The 23,702-nt window shown below is 42.9% G+C and overlaps 1 protein-coding gene across 2 annotated transcripts in view; it reads left to right on the plus strand.

Annotated features, from left to right (window-relative positions):
- Positions 1-23,702, plus strand: part of SORCS3 (sortilin related VPS10 domain containing receptor 3) — a 592,870-nt gene that overhangs the window by 171,494 nt on the left and 397,674 nt on the right. For both annotated transcript variants that reach the window (XM_027063020.2, XM_027063019.2), the window contains exon 2: positions 10,686-10,753. In XM_027063020.2, coding sequence (XP_026918821.1) covers positions 10,686-10,753 — 68 coding nt within the window. The remainder of the gene's footprint in view (positions 1-10,685; positions 10,754-23,702) is intronic.

Consider the following 23,702-nt stretch of genomic DNA (forward strand, 5'->3'; position numbering starts at 1 on the left):
CAGAAGAAGAGGGCTGGAAATTTCCATTTTCCTCCCATCTCTTAAGATCTTCACTTATAGCTCTCATCCTTTCTGAGAACCTTGATCACCCCAGTCCGGACTCATCTTCTCCTCCTTTGAACACCTATGGCAACACTTTCTATTCAAGAATGTGTGTATTTCTGTTGGTTATAGGCACCATGTCAAGGAAGAGCATAAAATACTCTTATAGTATAATGAGAAAAGCAGGGTCTCTATCTTGAAGGTACACATAGCCTAATGGTGGATATGCATATGCAAATAGATAATTATAATATAATCTGGTGAATAGCATAATTGGATGTATGTGCAACAAGTTAGGGGAACATGGATTAAAAGAGAATCCATTCTGTCTCAGAGGACAAGTGAGACATCAGAGTGTTGATGACGTTTGAGCTGGGCCTTGAGGAATGAGGAGGAGATCAGCAGGTGGAAAATGGGGGAAGGACTTTCAAGGAGAGGAGGGAGCTTTTGAAAAAGTGTGGGATCCTGGAACAGGGAAGAAATAGGTATTCCAGTGTGTCTAGAATTTAGATATCATTTGGGAAAGTGGCTTTAGAAGAGGGTTAAAATGTCTAGAGGGGCCAAGTTGAGAAAGACCTTTCATGACATGTTGAGGAATTTGGATTTGATTTTAAAGACAGTATGAAGCCAGGAGAGATTTTTTTTGGCAGTAGGTAATGGGATTTGGCCTGTGCTGTAGAAGGGTCATTCTGGTGTAATGTAGAAGAGGGGTGAAGATCAGAAATTAAGTAAACTAGTTATTTTGAAGGCCTCTGTAGTCATCCATTAGCTAAATCCATTGGTCTGTTCTTAATCTTCCTTGTACATGAACTGTCAGCAGCATTTCACACAGCTGATCCCTCCTCCTCTTTGAAGCACTTTCTTTACTTGGCTTCCAGCACACATGCTTTCCTGGGTTTCCTCTGATCTCACAGACTCTTCTATGTCAGTGAGGGTCTCTGACTCTAGTATTTCTAAGAGAAGACAGGAATTGAATGCAGGAATTGTTTACAAGGCTGGAGGAGTGAGGAAGAGAAAAGGCAAAGTTGCCCAAAGATTGGTAACTATAGAAACCTTTTCAGGCCTCTGCATAGGAGGAGAAGAAACAGTGCAAGAGGCTGAGGATCTCTCCTACCTAGATTCCTACTGTGTGTGCCGGGCTTCGCATGCAGGGGACCCAGAAGTCTGTGCTTCCTGTCACTGAGGTCCACCGTCACTGCTGTTGTTCCCGCCAGCTCTGTTGCTGCTGTTGTTTTGTGACTTCAAAATACAAGTGGGAAGAGTAGCTTTTTTCTTTCCTACTGGTCCCTACTGGTCCCTACTGGCATACTGCCTCCTGCATTGGGTCAGACTGGAAGGCAGGTAATGTGAGAGTCTTAGAAATACAATTCTCAGGGTCCTGATTACCTGCAATACATAGACAGGAAAGAGAACTTGGAGTAAACAGACAGCACAACCCCTCTCTCTGGCTACTGTGAGCATCCATTTCCATCCCCAATTCATAAATAACTCCTTCTTTTCCTGTAGGTTCAGTGATAGTGTGAGAAGCTGAAAATAGCTGGGTATTAGTTTCTGCTTCCAGTTCAACAGAACAAGAGTTTTGTCTTTTTTTTTTTTTTTTTTTTTTTTTGACAATTCTCTCTTTAGGAACCAAGAGTTCTCTCTCAACAGAGCCAAAATGTATGGGGACATGAAGCAGATACTGTGAAATGGCTTATTGGGGACAATAATGAGAGGACCACTACCTCTTTTGCCCCTTGATTCTCAGACCATTGTATTTTGACCATATGTTGGTCAAATGCACTTTATGGAAGACAGTGCCACAACCTCACAGTGTTGACTCCCAGCTAGTGTTGTCATTGAATCTTTGAAAATCCATTCAACCATTGTATCGGGCCAGCTGCTTCTGGGTGATTAAGTTTGTGGTAAGACCAGTGAATTCCATGGATATGCCCATTACTGCACTTCATTTGCTGTGAAATGAGTTTCTTTGTTGGAAGTAATGTTGTGTGGGATACCATGACAGTGAATAAGGGGTTCTGAAATGGAAAGATTTTGACTCTAGCATAAGCACTGCAGGTAGGGAAAGCAATCATAATGAGAAGAAATTGCTCCCTGTATGTGATGGGGGCAGGGGTGGGGCGCGGTGGTGCAATGTGATCAAACTGTCACCAGGTGCCATAGTGAGGCTCAACATTGGTTTCTGATGTTGGCAGGTCGGGAATGTAGCAGTGATAATATGCACAACAGCCTTGGTGAAAGGAAGTCCATGTGAAGCCTAGGCAAAGTCTCCATCTCTGTCATAGCAGTGACCACAGAGGACCCCCCAGAGCAAACTGGGGGGGCTCTGGGGAATTGGGCTTACTGGACTCAACCGAAGGCCATCTTGTTCATTTGATTACTGAGGTTCTTCCTTGTAGTAAATACCATTTGGTGAGCATTCACACAGGACATACATATCCACTGTGGCAATTTTGAGAGGATTTTCTCACTCCCCTGACCTCTAGATGCTGGAACACCTCAGCTCTCAATCCTCATATATTTACTCCATCTTCACACTCTGTCTCTTGGTGATCTAATCTAGTCTTGTGTCTTTAAATACCATCTAATTAGAGACAATTCCCAAATGGATATTTCTGTCCTAGATTCTCTTCCCTCAACTCCAGACTCATTTATCCAGCTCACTATTGGACTTGTTCATTTGAATTCTCTTAGGTATCTCAAACTTCATGTTCAAAGCTAATTTCTAATTTTTCCTCCATACCTCCTTCATCTGTAGTCTTCATCTCATAAACCAGCAACTCTGCCTCCAGTTGCTTAGTCCTGAACTCTGAGGGTCATCCTCAACTGTTCTCTTGCATTCACACTCCATATCCAGTTTGCCTGACACTACCTTCAAAATACATAAACATCATGTCCCTTTTCCTGTGCACTGCTGTTGCTCTGCTGTAACACATACCATGTTTCACCTGGATGATTACAACAGGATCCTAATTCACTTTTGTGCCCTTACTGCCTTTCTCAACACGGCAGCCAGAGTGATCCTGTTAAAAGTAAACTTCTCTATTAAAATCCTCAGCAGCTCCCCATCTCACTCACTCACTCCGCATCTCACTGGAGTCCTTACAACGGTTCACAAGTTCCAGCAAGATCTGAGTCTCCCAATATCTCCCCGACTTCATCTCCCCCTACTTTCCACACCAGCTTCATTGGTCTCCTTGCTCTCCCTTGAATATGCCAGGGACACTCCTGCCTCAGGATCTTTGTATTCACTGCTCCTCTGCCTATAATGTTGCTTACCCAGATAACCCCATGACTTCATCTCACCTCATTCAGGGTTTTGCAGGAGTGTCCATTTTTCATAGAAGATGTACCTGGGCTCCTTCATCGTCTCCTTTTCCTTAATTCCACCCCCGCCCCCATAACACTCACCATCATCTAACTATGTCATTTACTTACTTACTTACTTACTTACTTACTTATTTATCTTCCTTGCCAGAATGTCAGCTTCATGAGGGCAAAGAAACTGCTGTATTATTTTCAGTGCTGAATCCAGATTACTTGGCAAACAGGAAGCGTTCCATACATATTTGTAGTTAATGAATGAAAAAAAAATTATGAGAACCTGTAATTGTGTGATACAGTGGACTACAGTGTATTTCAAAGACTCCGTGTTTGCCTTGATTTGTGTGGGACGAGGAAGGAATCAAGGATCATGCTAAGGTTCAGTCGTGAGCCACAGAGTTGATGAGATGCCCTTATAAAAAGCAGGAAAGGGGATAAAAGCTTTGTGAAAATCTGTGCATTGTACATGACAAGTTGCTATAGTTTGTACTATTTCCTTGTCCTCTTAACTAGATTGTAAAATCATAGCAGGCAGGGAGCACTGTTCGTGTCACTCTGAATTTGGCACACACCTACCACAGTTCAAGACGCCCAGTTGGTGCCCAGACATCCTTGTATTGGGGATCTGTTGGGTTTTGGGTTGTAAATGTTCAGTTTCTGTTCCTTGGTGAGGGGATCTCCCTGAGGTGTGAGAAGGACCCTGGGATTCAGACTCTGCTGGAACTGGAAAATGCAGCCTTATAGGCTGTCTCAGAGGGGTAGCATCTTTGTCGTGTGACAGTTATCAACCGTTTCTGGTAAAGAAAGCTGCGGTCCTTATTCCAACTGGCTGGAAACAAAGAACTATCAAGTAGGGGCAGGAATGAAGTGGTAGCCTGTGAGTGGGATGCACAGAGGACCCCGTGGATTTAAAGGCACCAAGATTTCAGGAAGGTTTAATGAACTAAATTAATTTTCCTTCAGAGTAAAATTTTACAGGCATGAAAGGCCCTCCCTTCACTGAATGTGCTCACGGGCGAGAGCGTCGCAGTGATTTATGAATTTGCAGATTATGCATTATCCTTTCAGAGGACAGGAATCCCCCCAGGGTTCCTGCCTCTTTCTGAAGCTGAGTGGGGGGAGCCAGGTGAATGCACTGACTCTGATCTGCAGCCTCCTGTACTGAAGTTGGGGTTGAGAATGGATGTGTTTGTTAGGAGGAGCTTAGCATAAACTCTAGAATCTGAATTCCCCTCCCCCAGCCCCCGACCAAATGAAAATCATTTGGAACCCTTATCTCCTGAAGAATAATTATCATACTAATAATGCCCATTTCCCTAGTACAGTTTATAAAGCAGGTCAGCTTTCCTTATTTGATTTGAATCAACAACCCTGTGAGGTTGGCAGGGGCGAGTGTATCATTATCCCCATTTAAGGAAATTGGAGCAGATTCTGAAAACATAAATAAGTTGCTCAGGCTCACACAGTAGCATATGGTGAGACTGGGTTTTGAGGCAGCCCTCTGGTTGCAAGTGTTCCGTTATTTCCATGCTGCCATGCAAGCCCTGTCCAGGAGGCAGACGGCTGGATCCAATGGGTAAGTGAGTCTAGAGACAGGCACATTTAGAAGGGTTCTCAGGTGGGATAGCGATGGAGACTTCTTTGCAGTTCTGCATTGTGGGTACCTCCTCTCACATAGGAAGTGGGTAGGAAGAGGATAGAAAGCTCCCTTGTCCTCACATATCACTTTCCCTAACTCTGCCAGAGACTTGGACTCCTTATTTCAAATGCATAATCCTGGAGGCAGCAGGTTGAGGAGGACTATCCCTTTCATGAGGACAGCCACCATTTCTCTTTTGATCACTTCCCCAAGAAGCTTATGCTGTGCTTAACATAAGTCAAGAACAGATGAATGAAAGAGAAGAGGGGACATGTGAAATAAAGACACTAGTTACTGGCTCTGAGTGTGTGTAAAGAGCAGGCACAGGGATGGCTTGAACATCTGGGGCCATTAGAAGACACTAGATGCCTGGGGCCAAGAAAATTGGTGGTGGATGGTCAACAAAGACAGCAGCAACTGATTTCGTAAGAGGCTAGTCCTGCCCTTTATTGTCACTTACTAAATAAGTCCCTTATTTTAATATAGTCTCTTAGTATATGAATTATTTATTATATAATGTATGCATTATATATGTCTCCTGTTATAATTAGTCCTCTGATATATTACTTATTAGATATTTATGTATACATTACATATAGACACATAATAAGTCTCTTGGTAAATATGGTCCCTCCTTGTTATCGCCCTCTTCACTCATAAAACTTTTTATAGGTTGGGCTTCCTCTGTCTTTCCTGCATGATCCCATTGTCCTTTGTGCCTTCTTTCCCAACTTGACATGGCCTATGTCTCTGAGTGGCTCATGAACACATGACATTGCATTCAACACATGACTGCTCTTGCCCCTAATGGCCCGTGCCACTCTACCTCCATACCTTTTCTTGTTACTGGAATGGCTTCCTCCCCTACCCTCCCTTTTTTCTATCGATCTCAGTTCAATTAAAAAAAAGAAAAAAAGTGAATGAGCTCCATTTTAGTTTATGCATATTCTTAGCATACTTTAAATCCCAGTTCATGTAATCTTTCCTTCATGGAGACCTTTCTGATCACACTCTATGGACTTAATTGCTTCTTCTTTTCAACTCTTATAGCACATTATCTGTACCTCTCAAATACATTTATCATCTCATCTCTTCTTTTATTGTTCTGCATCCATAATTCACTTGTAGTGCCTGCCAAGTGTCAGGTGATGTGCTGTGCATTGAGGATGCAGAATTGAATGAGACCTGATTTCTAACCTCAAAGAGGCCACAATCTAACAGACTAGCCAGACATACGGAAAAGTCATACTGACCCAATGTGATACAAGCTATAAGAGATAAATGACCACAGTATAATTCCAGAGATGTCAGATACCAATTTAAGGGTGTGTGTGTGTGTTTACACATTTCTCTCTATATAGGTCTTTCTAACTATGTTTGTATATACACACACATACATGTCTGCGGATTTCTCTTTATACTGTGTGTGTGTGTGTATAGCCTATATTAAGAGAGAGATGCTATTTACTCATGAATTATTCCAATGTATTTTCACATTTTAGGCAGCAATCCTGCTGCCTGGGGGTCTCTCAGCAGTTTGTCTCTCAGCAAACCTGGGTCTCTCAGCAGTTTGTCTGGGTCTTTTCTCCTTCCATAACTCTGTTTCCTATTTCCTTCTCCAAGAACAAAGAAAACAGAAGTTCCCTTCATCCTTGGGCCTTGAACTCTGGATCTCTCCCCGAGTCCCAGAGTTTATAGCGGGTGCCTTCCCAATTCACCTAAGAGGAGCCCAGTAAGTATCTGTGAACTTCAGGAGAGAATGTGCAACTCCTTGAGGGCCAGGGTGTGCTTTTCTCCTCTCTGTGTGCCTGCTTCTTGTCTTGCACACAACTGGCTCACATAAACCCTTGCTGCCTGGAGTAACATCACATTAGAGCAGAGTGAGCACAGTGTGTCATATAGCCAGGCGTGGAAGCGCTGGTTCTGTCTCCTGCTAGTTGTGTGCCTGGGGTGGGGGTACAATTAGCTTAGCGCTTGGGATTCAGTTTTCTCATCTGTAAAATGGGGATATTATATTACACTTGCTTAGTCTCAAGAATTTGTTGTGAGGATTGAGAAGCACTCCATGTAGTGTTTATTGCCTGGTAAGGGTTCAATTAACGTTTACTCTCTGCTTTTCCTTTGCTGAATTTGACTGCCAGCCCTCATCTGGGGGCGTCTTCTGAAGACGAGTCAAGTCAGGTTTTGCTGTGGATCCAGGATTAGCCCTTTAGCCTTCCCGCACCCCACATCCCATCCGCTGGTGATTCCTGAGGCACACTCGCATCTTCTCTTTCTGATCTGAGTCCTTGCCTCGTGGTCTGGGGCTTAGTGGCTTTATTGCTTCTGCTTTCAGTTTTCTTCCCTAATTCCCTCCTCTCTGGTGGCCTTCGGAAGGCTCTGAGTGGTGAGAGAAGCCAGGGATGGGCAGGCCTTGTTTCCCTCTTGGTTTTGTTTGCTTGGCACAGAGTATCTCAAGGCTAAAGGTTACATTATCATCTCTTCATTGCTCTATTACTGCCCTTCTGTGCTGGCATCAGAGGAGTGGAAGCTTCCAGTCCCTAATTCACCCCTTTCCTCTGGGAAATGCAGGGGTGATTTTGCGGAGGCATCTTCCTCATACGTCTCTTTCTGCATGCTTTCTGAAGTTCAGCTACATTTAAAGGACGGGATGCTTTTCTAGGTTAGGATCTCAGCACGGTGCAAGGGCGGTGTCACTGCAGCAACAGTGTTGGGAGAGGAATCATAGTGGGATGGAGTCTTTCCCAAGTGTAGTTCTCCAGTTACCACAGGAAGATTTCCGGGCCCCACTCAGGACCCACCAAGTCAAACCTGCTGGGAGTGGGACCTTAGAATCTGCATTTAAAAGGCTTTCTGGTGACTGTTAGCTCCAGCTGTACTCATGGCATGGAAGAACAGTGCCCTGGGCACTTGGTCGAGGTCACACATTATTGAGACTTTAACCAGTCCCTTCCTTTCTCTGTGCATCAGTTTCCCCATCTGTACAGTGAGGGAAAGAGACTAGATTAATACCATTCCCATCTGAAGACTATGATTCATCACCAAAACACCATTATCTTCTATTGACTCAAAATGATTCTTTTTAGGAACCTTTGACATGTTGAGCTTGCCTGTTAGGGAGACAGAAGTACAAAATACGAACCCCGCCTCAATCCAGCTGGGAACGCAAATCCTGTGACATCCAGAAGGTAACAGGATAGTGTTTGACTAAGTGCCAAGTTATGTAATTCCATTTTAAGTGCGATAGGACTTGAGAAGAGGGATAACTCTGATGGCTGGTATGGTCCTAGGAGGCTGCCTAGAGAAGGTGGGCTTCAAGTTGTTTCTTGAACAACAGGCAGGCAGGTGCAGGTGGTAATAAAAGGCTGAGGCACAGTTGATACAACATAGCATGGAAGAAAGAAAGCAGAGGTGTGAGAACAGGTTTGGCTTATTTGCAGAGCCTTGAGAAACTTGGATTGCTAAAGCAGAAGACAGCGTCTTGAGAACTGGGGAAAAGTGGTTGGAGGGGTGTGTGTAGTACGTGTGTGCGGGTAGTGCATATGTGTGTGTGTAGTGTGTTACATACCAGGCTAAGGAGTCAAGTTCATCCTGAGGCAGAGGGAACCAGGACACTGATAGAATGAGAACAGCTCTGGGCTCTTTCCAGGGCTTTCCAGACCCAGTTGTTTGTTAGAAGCTCCCTGTTGGTTAAGTGGAACTCTTACCCCCTACACTTCTTTCTTCTCTCTGTGTGGACTTTGCACTTTTTGGAGGTTTTTTGATGTCCCTGAAGGCTTGATATTGGGAGAAAATGAAATGACCTAATTTGCTCCTGCAGAGCTCTGGATGGGTGTTCTGACCTATTTCTAGAAAAGCATAGTTTTGAGTTTGTTTGTCCAGAATTTGGGATGGCCAGCGCATAGCCAACCCCTGTTTTTTACATAGTGACTGTGGGAACGACCTTGTAGATGAGAGAGGATAAAAGAAAGGGGAGGTGAAGTCTGTTGTGCAGGTTATCCAGCAAACAGGATTATTGGTGCATTCCTAGGCATTTGGTTGGGGAAGGTGGGAATAAGTCCCTTGTTTTCATCAGCCCCTGAATTTAACAAATGAGGAAAACTCCATGAATGGGAGAGGCAAGAAACACTGAGTGGCTTTGGGGAGCAGTTCTCTGCAATGGATATACACTCCTTACTGTTGTGCTATGTCAATAAGACAGGTAGCTTGGTAGCTTTTACTGTTGTGCAAATAGCCATGCCATTGATATTTTTCTTGGCTTGGCTGTTTCTTGCCCATTCACCACTCTGCATCAAAGAATGCACGCTTGGGAAGAGCCCTTCCATTGTGGCCCTGCAGAGAAGTTGAACATCCCAAACCAACTTCGCCATGGACTCTCTCTGACCTATAATGGGTCACATCCTTGCCTCTAATTTTTTCTTAGTTTACATAAAAGTAATGGAAATGGTGCGGACAGACCTCATGGGGTGTTGGATGTTAGTAAATCTCAAAGTGAGTGTTCTGTTGTCAGTGAGATGCCATAAAAATGTTCAATATAATGGCTGATTATTTTTCTTTAATCTTAAATAGATACCTAGAATGGGAAAGTCCCATCTTGGTAGCAGAAATTCATTATCTTGGAAAGAGTTTAATGGCTGCTGTGCAAATGAACTGGAGGAAGTTAAATCGTGGAATGGGAAGGAACTGAAAAAAGTGAAATGAGTTGTGCATTAAATTTAGATAAACACAATTATGTGTAACTGGATTATCACGTGTGCAGGCAGGCACTGTATATTAGGCACCTGTGTTTTGATTAAAATCGATTCAGGTGCATGCACTTGGCATCCTTGTGATTCGGAGTTGTGCCTAAGCCACTGTCCAGGCACACAGTGGGCAGGCAGGGAAACGTCTGATATCCAGGTCCCCAGCTGGAGAAGTTTAAAGGGCCGAGGACCAGACCGGCCCAAGACCATTTCAGGAAACTGCTAACTCTATTAGAGAAAGCTCCAGCTCTCTTTCATGTACAGCTTCCTTTTGGGTTTCTGAATTTCAGCTGATGTCAGGAAAGTGGTCCCGGGGTCCAGTGGAGTCTAATGACCTGCTTCTTACTCCATGTTGAGGACAGATGCCAAATGGTAGATGGCAGATGGCATCAGGGCATGTTGGGGACTGGGCCTGCCTGCCATTCAAGTAGATGTGGCTGCTGAGGTGCTAGTAATGGAAAGACAGAATCTCTTTGAACCCGTCTGTAGATGGAGAGAATTAGGCTCGGTTGCTTCTTACCATTGGGTCCAAGTCTGTAAGTCAGAGTCATCTCCAGATCAAAAGCAAGCCCATCGTCTGATCCCTGGGTGGCTGTACGAGTGATCAGAGCCAGCCGGCCAGCACCTCACCTTGAAGGAGGACAGATGTAGAGAAACCACTGTCGATACCCAGTTAATTCCTGTTGGCATGTTTTACTTCAAATGCAAAGCATCGTCAGGATTAAAATAAATGCTACCAGTTACAGGAATGCATTAAATTAATAATTGTTTTCCCTTGCTTGATCCTATAATACCCCTCCACTCAACGGATAAATACTAAACCCTCCTCTGGGTGATTTGAGATGCACTGTGTGTTGTTACACAAACTAAAGTAAGCTTGCTTTTTTTTCCTCCCCTTTTGTTCCTCTTCTCTGCCCTCCTCCCCATCCCCATCACAGGTTATACTTATCCTGACGAAGCTGTACGACTTCAACCTGGGGAGCGTGACTGAGAGCTCACTCTGGAGGTAAGTGGATTAGAGGTTCTTAACAAGCTTCTGTGGCTTGGCTCACTTGAAGAATGCCAGCCACGCGGCTGGGGGGCACGTTTTGGAAGAGGCAGGAAGCAATCCTCCTAGTGGAAGAGCCCCTTAGCCCCCCAGGTGGAATGGACAGCCCCACCTGTGAACTCCCGTAGCACTCTGCTTATCTCTCTGGGGGCCTGTCACAGCCCTGCCTGCTTGGCACCATTGTTGCCTCTGCGTTCCTGCGCTGTCTCCTTCTGCTTGAGGGACACACGTCTGGTTAGAGAGATCAGGGGAGCATGCCCGGAATGAGAAGAGCCGTGGGTCAGGGAGTCTGCTGAGGGGAGAGTCTTGCCTTGGGCGTGAGTCTTGGCCCAAGGACCATTTCCGGCCCTGTGCATCTGTGAGATGCTGTGGTTCTTACCTGTCCTTGTGGGAATAGATACACGTGGGGATCAGGTCCAGATGGGGACCTTCATGGGCTTCTTGATACATATATTTTAGTATATTCACTATACATATTTATAAATGCTTGCTGTATATTAACATTTATATATTTAATAAACATTTACTATATATTTAATAAATTTAATATACGTTAAAATATATATTGGTAATACATATATTTTAATATATATCGAAATATGTATTTTATGGCTGCAATGGCATAAAGATAAGTGTGTTAATATAGTATATGGAAACTTTTTTCAGCCTCAAAGTTCATTTTTTGTTTGGACTTTAAAAGAAATGAAACATGTTTGTGGATCCTTAAAAGTATGGTAAGCCCTGGGCACTGTGCCCATTGTGCCTGCTGGATAAGTCCACTCTGACGGGACGCGGGTCACGGGACAGAGAGAAGGATGCGGGTGGTTAGATCAGGGAGAGCTTGACTGAAGCAGAGGCCTGAGGACTTTCTCTGCACCGGGTGCTTTGGCGCCCGGCTCTACACAGCACATGTGCACACTGCGGGCAGTGACAGGGCAACAGCAAATTCCATCAGTCGCTCTGAGTCAGCACTTCGGGCTCTGGGAAGTCTGTGTTGTCTGTCCCGTTTGCTTTGTCATTTGTAAACACTGGGGAGGGTGCACTGTCACAAAAGGCTCTTCACTGGGCTGCATCATCATCCCAGACCTGTGTCCTAAGGGTTTCCTGGGGTCTTGGAGCAGAAGTGGTCTGGGCATGAATATCTGTGTGCCTTGCTTCTTCTTCATCCCACCTGTTTGTTTGCAGAGGACTGGCCAGAGTTTGTTTCCCAGGAAGGGGGAACAGTCACAGCATCTATTAAATATTTAGGGGTTAATTGCTCATATCGACTCAGGCCTGCCTCCATTCGCCCAGGATGTCCACAACCTAACTTTGCTGCTCAGTGAAAATTGGCAGAGATATAAGAAAGCACTGTTTCTCTAATAGATGAGAGCATGCCTATTTCCACTCACACAGGACTCCCGGGGAAGTAGAGCCTCAGAAAACTTCCTCACAGGCCCAATCTCAATGATACTATGGTGATACCTGAAGCCTGACTCGCGCACTGCCTTCGGAGGGCAAATAATAAAAACAAGCCTGATCCTGCCAAGATCCCAAGAAGATCCTGCCCTTACAATGGGAGAAGCTCTACCTGGCAGCCCATATTTCAAGAAAGGTTTGGCTAGGTCTAGGGGTGGGCCAGGCACAGCCAGGGGCCCATGCCCAGGCCCAGGCCATGCTTACTGCTAGAGGCCCTTAAGTAATGAAGTGTGTGGCCTGTGGTCATAAGAGCCAGTATATTCACTGGTGTGTACCAGAGACCATAGGCAGCCTAAGGGCACCCTGATGTGCACTGGCCAGGATTCAGATCCCACCTCACCCACCCAAAGAGCTCTGTAACTTTTTAACCTCTTTGTATCAGTTTTCTGGGGCTGCTGTGACACCGTACCACTAACTGCCTGGTCTAAAGCGGCAGAAATGTACTCTCTCTCAGTTCTGGAATGTGGAAGTCTGAAATCAAGGTGTCTGTAGGGCCGCACTCCCTCTGAAGGCTCTAGAGAGAATCCTTCCAGCCTTGGCGGCTGCTGGCATTCCTTGTAGCTAAGGCTATGGTCCTCCTTCTCTGCCTACATCATCTCCTTGGCCCACTCCTCTCCTGTCCCTTATAAGGAAGGTTGCCATTGGAGTTAGGCCCCAGGATAATCCAGCACGATCTCATCTTGAGATCCTTAAATGCATCTGGAAAGATCCTTTTTTTGTCAAACAAGCTCCATGACAGGTTCTGGGGGTAAGGATGTTGAACATATTTTTCTGGGTGGTCACCATTCAGTGCATCTCTCCTTCCCTGGATGTGAGCTGGAGGTAGCACAGAAACCCCTTTGCTGCAACCACATTGTTCTTGCCTTCCCTGAGACACATCACCTTGTCCCCTCCACGGCCCTTACCCCCGCCACCTTTTTCTGCTCCTCTCCAAGGGGGGCGGGCAGTGCCTCTGTTCCTTACCCTCTCAGTTCCTCTAATCAGGGAGGCCTTTTTCCAGGACTTCACATTCCATCACTCAACTTGCATTTTCCTCCTTAGTACTTACCCCCATCTGGCATGCTAAATATTTTACTTATTGAATGATTTATTGTCTGCCTATAACCACTAACATCTAAGCTTGTAGAGAGAGACTTTTTTCCATTTTAATTCAGGGCTATACTCTCTGCACCTAGGACAGTATCTGGCACATAGGAGATACTTAATAAATGTTTGCTCAATGAATTAGTGGATGATTTGCAAGGACTAAATGAAATAATAAATGTAAAAACCCTTAAGAGTGGCTCACACGTAGGAAGTGTTCACTTAATTGTAATGATTGATTATTATAACCCTCTGTGTTTGTATAGTGTTCATCCCATTATTGACTTTGTTTATAAGGATCCAATGATGTCGGGGTCCATGTGATGGAAATTATAGGGCACCAAGGGGTTGTATTCTGTGATATGGATGAATTAGCAGAGATCTTCAGGGGATTAGGGAGGGGAGAAGAGTGATTTAGATGGTTGTTCCTTGTGCTGATTAGAGGGAATTGAAGTATCGGTTTCTAGCAACAAGAGGATGTTCCTCTGTAGACAGGATTCTATGAGCTGGGGGTTGGACTGATGGGTGGGATGTGACTTGGCAAGTGAGAAGTGGAAAAACATCCTTACTACAAGGGAAAAGGGCAGGTAAGCCTGAGCTGCAGGAGAAAAGGGAGCCAAGCAGCAGGAAGAGAGAGCAGCTGGTCTTGGACCAGGGAGGGAACGTTTGGGTGGGTCTCTTCATGTTCACAGAAGGGGCCAAACCAAAGAGTGTTACCCTAAGGATGGTTTGCAGATAACAGATTCATATGGTGTGACCTTATAAGGATTTGGAATGCTGGTGGATATTGTAGGCTTTCCCTCTGGATAATTGTTACATATGAATGTGTTTTTGTGCTCTGTTTCCAAGGGTTCATGGGTCTGATAAAGCCCTGCTTAGCAACCCCTGCATAGAGCTAGAGAGAGAAAAGGGGCTGTTTCTATCCTTCGGGGGGAATTTTCCAATGTGCTGGGGCCTCACAGCATTTCTTCAAACCTTGCATTGTCTTTCCTGCTCATCCCCTAGAGATCTGTGTCTCCCATCCTCTTTTCTGTCCCGATAATGATGATGTATTTTGCAGTTAAAGCCTAGAGCACTGTGATCTTCCTTACTAACACAGTGTGCAGAGAAAAAGAAACTAAATTAAACACGCACCCTTTCAGTTTTGTGATTTGGCCCAACATGCTTAACCAAGTTGAAATTGAATTTAGGGGATTCTTCTTCAATTTTCTGTACAGCAGAGGAGCCTGGAGCAGCAGCTGTCATGACAAGATGACACTCCCTGCCAGGTTACAGTGGGATATAATTATTTGCCTCACCGGATTAATAATTCAGAGGCCATCTACTTCTAAATAGACAAAAGACTGTTGAAAAGCATTCAGTAGGGTAGGGGTGTCTTAAGCCCTCACGGCATTCTTTCTGAAACTCCTCGGTGCTGTTATCCTGGGGGGAGGGTCAAATTTTTTCTCTACCAATGCAAGGATGGCTGTATATTAATAACTGGTTATTAGCACAACCATCTGTTTGTATCCTTTAGTCAATGGACATTTTCCATAGAGAATTCATGCTTATAGACTTAAGGAGGTTGGGGACTGATATTTTTTTAAAAGACCCAGGGCTTCACTTTTGGGGTGTTTTCAGTCCATAATGTGTCAAATCTGGAGGTTGCCCATCAGTCAAGAGTGATGCTGGCCCCCAGTACTGTTAGATTTGATAGAAGCCTGACCCAAAAAAGGAGAGGTAAGTTCAGATCTAAAGGCTGAGCATTAGTTGATCTGTTTCCTGCTCATCGATGTAATTAAGAATAGAAGCTCGGAGACTGGTGGCCTGGGTTCAAGTCCACACTCCTTCACTTAGCCACGGAGTGACTTTGAACAAGTTTCTTTACCTCTCTGTGCCTCCATTTCCTTACTGTACAATGAGGATTATACGGGTGCCCACCTCATAGTGTGGTTATGATGTTTCACATGAAATACAATGTGTGAACTGCCTAGCATAGTGCCTGGTATACAGTGCCCACCCGTGGAAAACGCTCAGGGAGGGTTGGTAATCCTATGGAATCTGGTAATTGATCTGCTTCTTGGTGCTGGCTCCTCTTCCTGACAACAGTGTGAGACACGTTGTGCCCTTAGAAAAGCAACCAGGTTGCTCAGCCATTTTTCCTAGGGCCCAGAGAGCAGAGAGAGGAGTTCCTGGGTAAGGTGTTTGTGGAGCATACCACCTCCTGGGCTCATCCTCCTGGGAAGCTTCCCTGCCCCTCCTCCCCGAGTGGGGTGCCCCTGTTCTGCTCACCCCTGGCACCACTTACACTGTGTTGTGATTTGTTTCCAGCCTGTGAGCTTCCCAAGAGCAGGGACCATGTGCCTTTCATGTTTCTGGATCTATAACACATAGCACGTGGGCTACACTAAAGAAGGGCTTGGAGAGCTGAACTGAAGTACCAGTGGCCCCAAATCGGTTGCAGCATCAGCCTTGCCTTGGCCTGTCGCTTTCCTTGTATTGAGTTGTCTCATCCTCCTGCCACTGGGGAATCCAGTGACTTTTCATCCGGTTTGCAAGCTGTTGGCTGGACCATTTATTTCCTCCCCTAATTGTTCTGTCAGCGACCTTTCTGGGGGATGCTGTATTTTTTTTAATAGAAAATGGAGACCTTTGGATTTATTAATTTTTTGTTTGCCAAGAAAACCCTGATAATAATTGCTAAGACTTCCCAGAAGTTATTAGTTTACAAATTTTAATGACACTCATGATTTATTTATGTTTCCCTCCCTCTGCAGCTGCTCACCCCAATTCCTTAGTGGAATTGCTGCTGAATCTGAGTGAATTAATGGAAACAAAACTGCAGATTGGAATGACATTTTTTTGTTAGGCTGTTAATTAAAAACTTCCCGTCCTATTCGCTAGGCTCTTCATATGTGAAGTCCCGAAGGCTGGGCTGATGATACAGGCTGTGAAATCCTCTCCCTAGAACTGGGGCTTCCTTCTATTTGCTTTCAGTAGTAATAAATCTGGTGAAAGCTCCTGAATGGGTCACAGAGCATTCAATTGAACAGATATTAATTGAGCATCAATTATATAAGCAACCCTGTGCTCATTGCTGGGGGATGCAGGATAATTATGTCATGCTTGTTATCCTCGAGGAATGTTTCGTTTTGTTGAGAGGTAAGATTAATGTACTAGGAACCAACATCAGGCATATGCACGAATAATGTGTATATACAAAATACAGTGCATTCTGCTAGAAGTTGCCCTGCTATAGAGATACTTATATTTTTATTACCACCCATCTCATTCTATAAAGGATGCAAAATAATTCAAGGAAGGACTTAGAGAAGTGATCAATATGGCACCTATTTTTTGTTTTGCTGTTTAATATAAAACATTTATTTCTCTGTTAGGGTGTGAAACTCTTAATAGGAAAGCCTCTCTCCTGTACCATTGGTTCCCATGGTTCTCGGAAACACCGGGTAATTGGTGGGATTGAATATGAGTAGTGGATAAGGAGTCGGTCCTGGATTCAGACTGCCTGGATGTGAATCCCAGCTCTACTGCTTATTAGTTATACCACCTTGAGCAATGTTTTAATTTCTCTCAGCCTCATTTACGTACCAATATAATGGGATGACAGTAAGACCTGTCTTGTGAGAGCTTTGTGAGAAGTCACTGAGATGGTACATGTAACGCAAAATGCCTGTAATCTAGTCATTACTTAATATAAACAGTAACATTTGTTGATAGGTCCACATCTGCCTAGCTCAGCAGCTTCCACCTGGTTCCACATGACAGTTGTGCTGGTAACTTTAGGAGGGCAGGGTGCAGAGCACATCTAGAATCCTAAGCATGTAAGGCCTGGACATGATACACTTCTTTTGAGAGAACACTGTGGAGTCTTCCTCTTTGCATACTAATCTGTGCTTAGCAAAAGCGCAAGGTGAATATATTTCTTGGTTTTTCTACACCAGATGCTGATAATGATTTGGAGTATAGGATACAAACCACAATCTGATTTAAGTTCCCCTAACATAGTGTTGAGTTAACTCATCTGTTACTGGTTATTTTCTTTTTAATGCAACCATAAGGGAATCTAAGCACATTGAAGAGGTTTGTTACCGTCCAAGTACTTAACATGGAAGTCAGAGTGAGATCATGCATGTTTTTCAAATTTGGCATATCCTCACAATTTCTTGTGGAATGTGCTAAAAATCTAAATTCCTGGGTCCTACCCAAGAGATTCCAATTTAGTAAGGCTGAGGATTACTCCGGATGTATAATTTTCGAAGTGCCCTAGTGGCCTCTTAACATCATGTAGGACCAGGAACCAGTGATCTAGGAGAAAGCCTGGTTCTGGCCCATCTCAGTTACCAGAAAATTGGATTACTCTTGCCATCCTTCTGCTTCCTCATAAACAAAGGTATGAGGTGAAATGATCTCTCAAGTCTCTTTCAACTCCCAAGTCCACAGATTCTTCCACCTTGGGAAATCAAACAAGAAGCCCACACAGTGGGATTTATGATGCGCAACGGATAACGCCCTCACTCCCGAGCATAGCCACCTTCCTTAAAAAATCAGGTATTGTTAACAACACATACACAACGCTGCTGACATGCCATGCCGCTCACTGATGGATAGTGGCCAGTTGGCAGGTATTAGCTAGAACACCTCTCCAAACTACTTAATTTAAATTCATTAAACGAAGGGAGCATCACTCAACTTGTGAAAGTCTTTATTCCAAAAAACAGAATGAGAAAGGGGTTTGCCCTAAATATTGAGCCCTCAAATATCTTACTTTGTTAGAGAATAGAGAAATGAGAATACTGGAGAATGGGGTCTGGATTGCAGATTTGTTGTTTTCCTATTTATTATGGGAAAGAGGGGTTCTGTTTATGGCCTAGTCTTTTTGTCTTCCATGAGGCAGGACCCAGACATGTATAAATCTTGATTTTTGTCCAGTGGCTGAGAGAATGTAACACTTTTGTATGGATCATGTCTGTTGATTGTTATTTTATGTTGTTTTCGCTTTCATCCAAATGCAGTGCCATTTTATCGCAATCATAAATAACCTCACCATTTGGAGAAGGGGTGTGAAATTCTGCCCATCCCTTTCCCCAGCCTGTGCTCCCTCTCATTTTCCCAGCAGGAGATTCATTAGCTTTCTAATGAAGTTAATAAGTAAACAGGATCAGACAGTCTCTTCTAAAATAACATTTATAAATGGATGCATTTCCCTACTCTCTAAGGTAAGCCATAATTTATTTCCCTGCCAGATGTCCACGTGTGTAACACTATGATAGGTGGATCCTTGGAATTTGGTTTAAAACCCAAGGGAAAAAAAAAAAGAGGAAAATTTTCAACTCACATAGAGCCTATCTATTACCAAGTTTATAGGAGAGTGGATTTTTACCAACCCTATTCCTGCTTATGTATATACAACGCCTATAAAGATAAGGTAGTCAAGCTTTCATGGTTACTTTCTCATCATTTGGTGGTCAATTACTTTATTGGACGTCCACCATAAATGTCTTTAGGAGGCCTTTGGCAGCTTCCCCACAAAGACCACTGCCCTCGATATTATTTGGGAAGCAATAAACTGGTAAAAAGACATGTTCTGTTTTCTCCTTCACATGTCTGTGAGGTTTCTTTTCAAGAATTGCTGAACTTACAAAGGAGGCATTTCACACCTTGCTGTCTAAATGCTTTGTACCCAAATTAGAGCTAAAGTTAAGTCTTAAAATGCAATATGTAGATAGGGTTTATCTTTAAAAGCTCCCCCTTTCAGTGGTACTTATCTCTTAAACTGGTATACTATTTGTAGTCACTGCCCACATGAATGCCTGGCATGTCTCCTGTTTCTGGGAGGAATGTGAAGCCTGTGCATTGAACATTCCATTTTACGGATGGATGAACTAAGGTCCCGAATGGGTTGGTGCTCACTGATTCAGATCTGGGACCCAAATCTAGGTCTCTCCATTCTCAGTAGCCCCCTGCTCTTGCTGTTACATTAGTAATCACTCTTTCCTGGCCTTTCTAGCTCAGCCACCGTTCATATTTCATAAGAGATCTATAGCCATGGGGTTGCACTGGGGACTAGGAATGGGTTTCTTGGATGTTTGTCTAAGTGATTTTCAATTCTGGTGGATCATGAAAATCACCTGGGAAATATAAGACAAGCCAGTCTCCTGGGCCTCACTCCAAACCTATTGAGCCAGTTTCTGGGGGTGAAGATCTAGTTGTTTATAGTTTTAAGTTTATTTATTTTGAGAGAGAGGAAGAAAAAAATGAGAGTGGAGGAGGGGCAGAGAGAGAGAATACCAAGCAGGCTTTGCACTGTCAACACAGAGCCAGATGCAGGGCTTGAACCCACAAACCATGAGATCATGACCTGAACTGAAACCAAGAGTCAGATGCTTAACCGACTGAACCACCCAGGCTCCCCAAGTTGTTTATAGTTTTTAAAGAGCTCCCCTCTTGATTCTGATATAACTGTCGACCTAAGAGAGGTCATGGCCATCTTTACTTCTGAAAAGTGCATAAAAACTTGTTGTGGGGAATTCCCCCTTAGCGTAGCACCTTTCCCTTGTATCTATTATCCTTATGTCTGGTTCACAATGAGAAGCACAGTCATTCATGCCCTCATCTTTATAAATGACAACCATAAAGGTTAATAATTGGAATGAGCTCTGGCACTTACTAATTAGCTCACATTCTGTCAGCATCAAACTTGTTTAATTGGCAATTAACATTGATTTTAGAGAGTGGTACCACAAGAGAATGGTTACAAGGTGCTGCTATCTGTGGAGTTGTGCTTGAGATGAACCCTGTGAGGCTGAGTTGGCAGCTGGGAATCCAGGTTCCCTGGGGGTTTGGAAGGGCCAACAAATGGGAAATAGTTTCCAGGTGATTTTGGAAGGCTTTCTATTCATAATACTTGGTTGCAAGCAATAGAAGTAATCACTAATTTAGGCGAGATGTAGGATTTGTTGGAAGGATACTGGGATCACTCAGCGTTTGGAGGAACAGGTAACAGGAAGACTCCAGGAAGGACCAAAATCCTAGGCCTCTCTCGGGACCATGGTATGTCATGACTCTATTCTCTGAATCTCCAGGGACCAATCTGAATGCCATGGTTCTACTCTCTAGTGAGCTGCCATAATATGACAACAACCTTCTCTGTGATTTAAATTCCCAATAGAGAATTGGAAGGCCCCCTTGAGTCAAGCAGGCAAAACTTTATGTTTGGGGGTGAGAAATTCCCAGTCTAGGCTGGCTTTCTTATTCATTCCTGTGCATAGGGAGACTGGGACCACTAGAAAAAAAAACTAGGGAAGAGTTTTGGGAATACTAGACCAATAACCTTCAAGGGTATCAAATGTTTTCTGAGGTATTCTAATATAAAGGAGACTTAAAATACACTACATTTTAAAGAGCATCCCTTCACTTGTACTGTTAATTTAAAAGACTAATTTAGAATGTGTTAGGGAATGTCTAGGAGCTTTACTTGTAAAGATACCACTTATAACAACCTTGCAAGGATTTTATTCCATTTTGGTAGAGATGAATCTGAGGTTTTTATAATCAGCAAGTAATGGAGATTAAGTTTGACCTCACCCCTGTAAAACAAAAATACATGCTTGTCTGACTTTGTCATACTGCCTCCCCAGATAATTTTCAGTTTGGGGTCTAGTTAGTGAGCACCTTCTCAGTTTTGGATGCTGCATTGCCATATCTGTTCTCCTGAACTTTAGACAACGTACCATAGTCCCAATAGTCTCCATAAATGATGGCATTGTGATTAATTAGACATGTTGCCAAAAATTCTCAATTTTTGGCATACCTCCTTCCCACCACCTCACCCAGAGATGCAGCAGGTAAAATGCTCTTAATCATCTGCAAATTCTCACTCATTCCATTTATGGTTGTTGAGTACAGAGTGTTCTATGGGATGAGTGTGACATTTGTGATCATATACACTTTCAATTGAAATTTTTGTGAGACAAATGAAGATATACATACAGCTTTAAGAAATGATACAGATTGAGCTTGTGTACTCTCTACCCAGTCTCTCTAATGGTAATATTTTATCAAACTATAATATCACAACAGTGCATTGACATTGATACAATCATCAATCTTACACAAATTTGTTGTTCTCATTTGTGTGTGTGTGTGTGTGTGTGTGTAGGTTTGTCTATCCACCACTGTAGTGAAGGTACTGAACAGTTGCATTACAAGAGTCTCTCGTGTTCCCCTTTTATAATCACATCTACCTCTCTTTCCCCAGACCCTTCATCACTAAACCTCGGCAACCTCTGATCTGTTCTCCGTTTATAAAATGTTTTCTTTCAAAATGGTTAAAGAAATGGAATCATACAGTATGTAACCTTTGGGGGTTACCATTTTCACTTAGTGTAATTCCCTGGAGACTCACCCAGATTGCTGTGTATCAATAGTTTGTACTTATTGTTGAGGAGTATTCCACGTATGCATGTACCGCAGGTGGTTTAACTTTTTACCTGTTGAAGGACATTTGGCTATTTCCCAGTTTTTTGTTGTTGCAGATAATGCTGTTATGAACATATGAGTACAGGTCTTTGTGCAGAGATAAGTTTTCATTCCTCTGGGACAGCTGCTTGGGAGTGTGATTTCTGGGTCATGTCGTAGTTGTGTGTTTAGTTTTAGAAGAAACTGACAAACCTTTTCAGAGTCGCTGTTCCATTTTATATTCCTACCAACAATGTCTGAATGATCCAGTTTTTTATAGCCTTGTCAGCAAGGCTTTTTCACTACTTTTAATTTTAGCCATGGTAAGAGGGAGGCAGTAATATCTCATTGTGGTTTGAATTTGCATCCTTGATAGCTGATGATGTTGAACATCTTTTCATGTGCCTACTTAGCATCTGTATATTGTCTTTGGTGAAATGTCTGTTCATGTCTTTTGCCCACTTAAAAATACACTTTAGAGATATTATTGAAATACAAGAAGCTGTACATATTTAATATATATGTATGTGTGTGTATATATGTGTGTGTGTGTGTGTGTATATATATATATATATATATATATATATATATATATATATATATAAAACTTGGTGAATTTGGAGGTAAGTGAAGCTGTCACCACAACCTCTGTCATAAACATATCCATCACCTGTAAAGTTTCCTGCTGCCTTCTTTATTCATTATTATTTTTTGTGATAAGAACTCTTAACACAAGTTCTTACCATATTAACACATTTTTAAGTCTGCAATACAGTATTGTTAACTATAGCTTTATGCTATACGGTAGATGTCTAAGACATGATTATCTTGTATAATTTAGAACTTTGTACCATTTGATTAATACCTCCCCATTTCTTCTTCCAGTCCCTGGCCACCACCATAACATTCTCTGCTTCTATGAATTTGATTATTTTAGATTCCTTATTCAAGCAGTATCATGTATTTGTACTTCTGTGTCTGGTTTATTTCACTTGGCGTAATGTCCTCCAGTATCATTTATGTTGTTGCAAATGGCAGGATGTCCTTTTTTTAAGACTTAATGTTCCATTGTATGCGTATACTACATTTTCTTTATTGATTCTCCATCAGTGGACATTTATGTTGCTTCCATGTCTTGGCTCTTGTGAAAAATGATGCAATGGAGTACAGATATCCCTTTCAGATTCATATTTAAATTCAAATGGATATACAGTCAGAAGTGGTATTGTTGGAGCATGTGATAGTAAAACTGCCATACTGTTTTCCATAGTGGCCGTACTAGTTTACATACCCACCAACAGTGTGTGGGGGTTCCCGTCCCACCACATAATCACCAGCGTGTATTATCTCTTGTTTCCTTGTGAATCTACATACTAATAGGTAGGAAGTGATATCTCATTGTGGTTTTGATTCGCATTTCCCTGATAATTAGTGATGTTGAGCACCTATTCATATACCTGTTGGCCATTTTGTATGTTTTCTTTGGAGAAATATCTAAATGTCTATTCAGTTTTTAGTTCATATTTTAATTGGGCTATTTTTTTTTGGTATTGAGTTATAGGGATTCTTTATATGTTTTGAATATTAACCATTTATCACAATGTTATATGATTTGCAAGTAATATCTCTCATTCCGTAGGTTGCCTTTTCATTTTGTTGATGGGTTACCTTTGCTGTGCAGAAGCTTTTTAGTTTGATGTAATCCTACTTGCTTAGTTTTGCTTTTGTTGCCTGTGCTTTTGGTGCCATATGCAATAAATCATTGCCAAAGCCAATGGCAAGAAACTTTTCGCCTATTTTTTTCTTCTAGCAATTTTTTTTAGCAGTTCTATGGTGTTAGGTCATATGCTTAAGTCTTCAATTCATTTTGAGTTGATTTTCATGTATGGTGTAAGATAAGGGTCTAGTT

This window comes from Acinonyx jubatus, chromosome D2, assembly GCF_027475565.1.
Source record: "Acinonyx jubatus isolate Ajub_Pintada_27869175 chromosome D2, VMU_Ajub_asm_v1.0, whole genome shotgun sequence".
NCBI lineage: Eukaryota > Metazoa > Chordata > Mammalia > Carnivora > Felidae > Acinonyx > Acinonyx jubatus.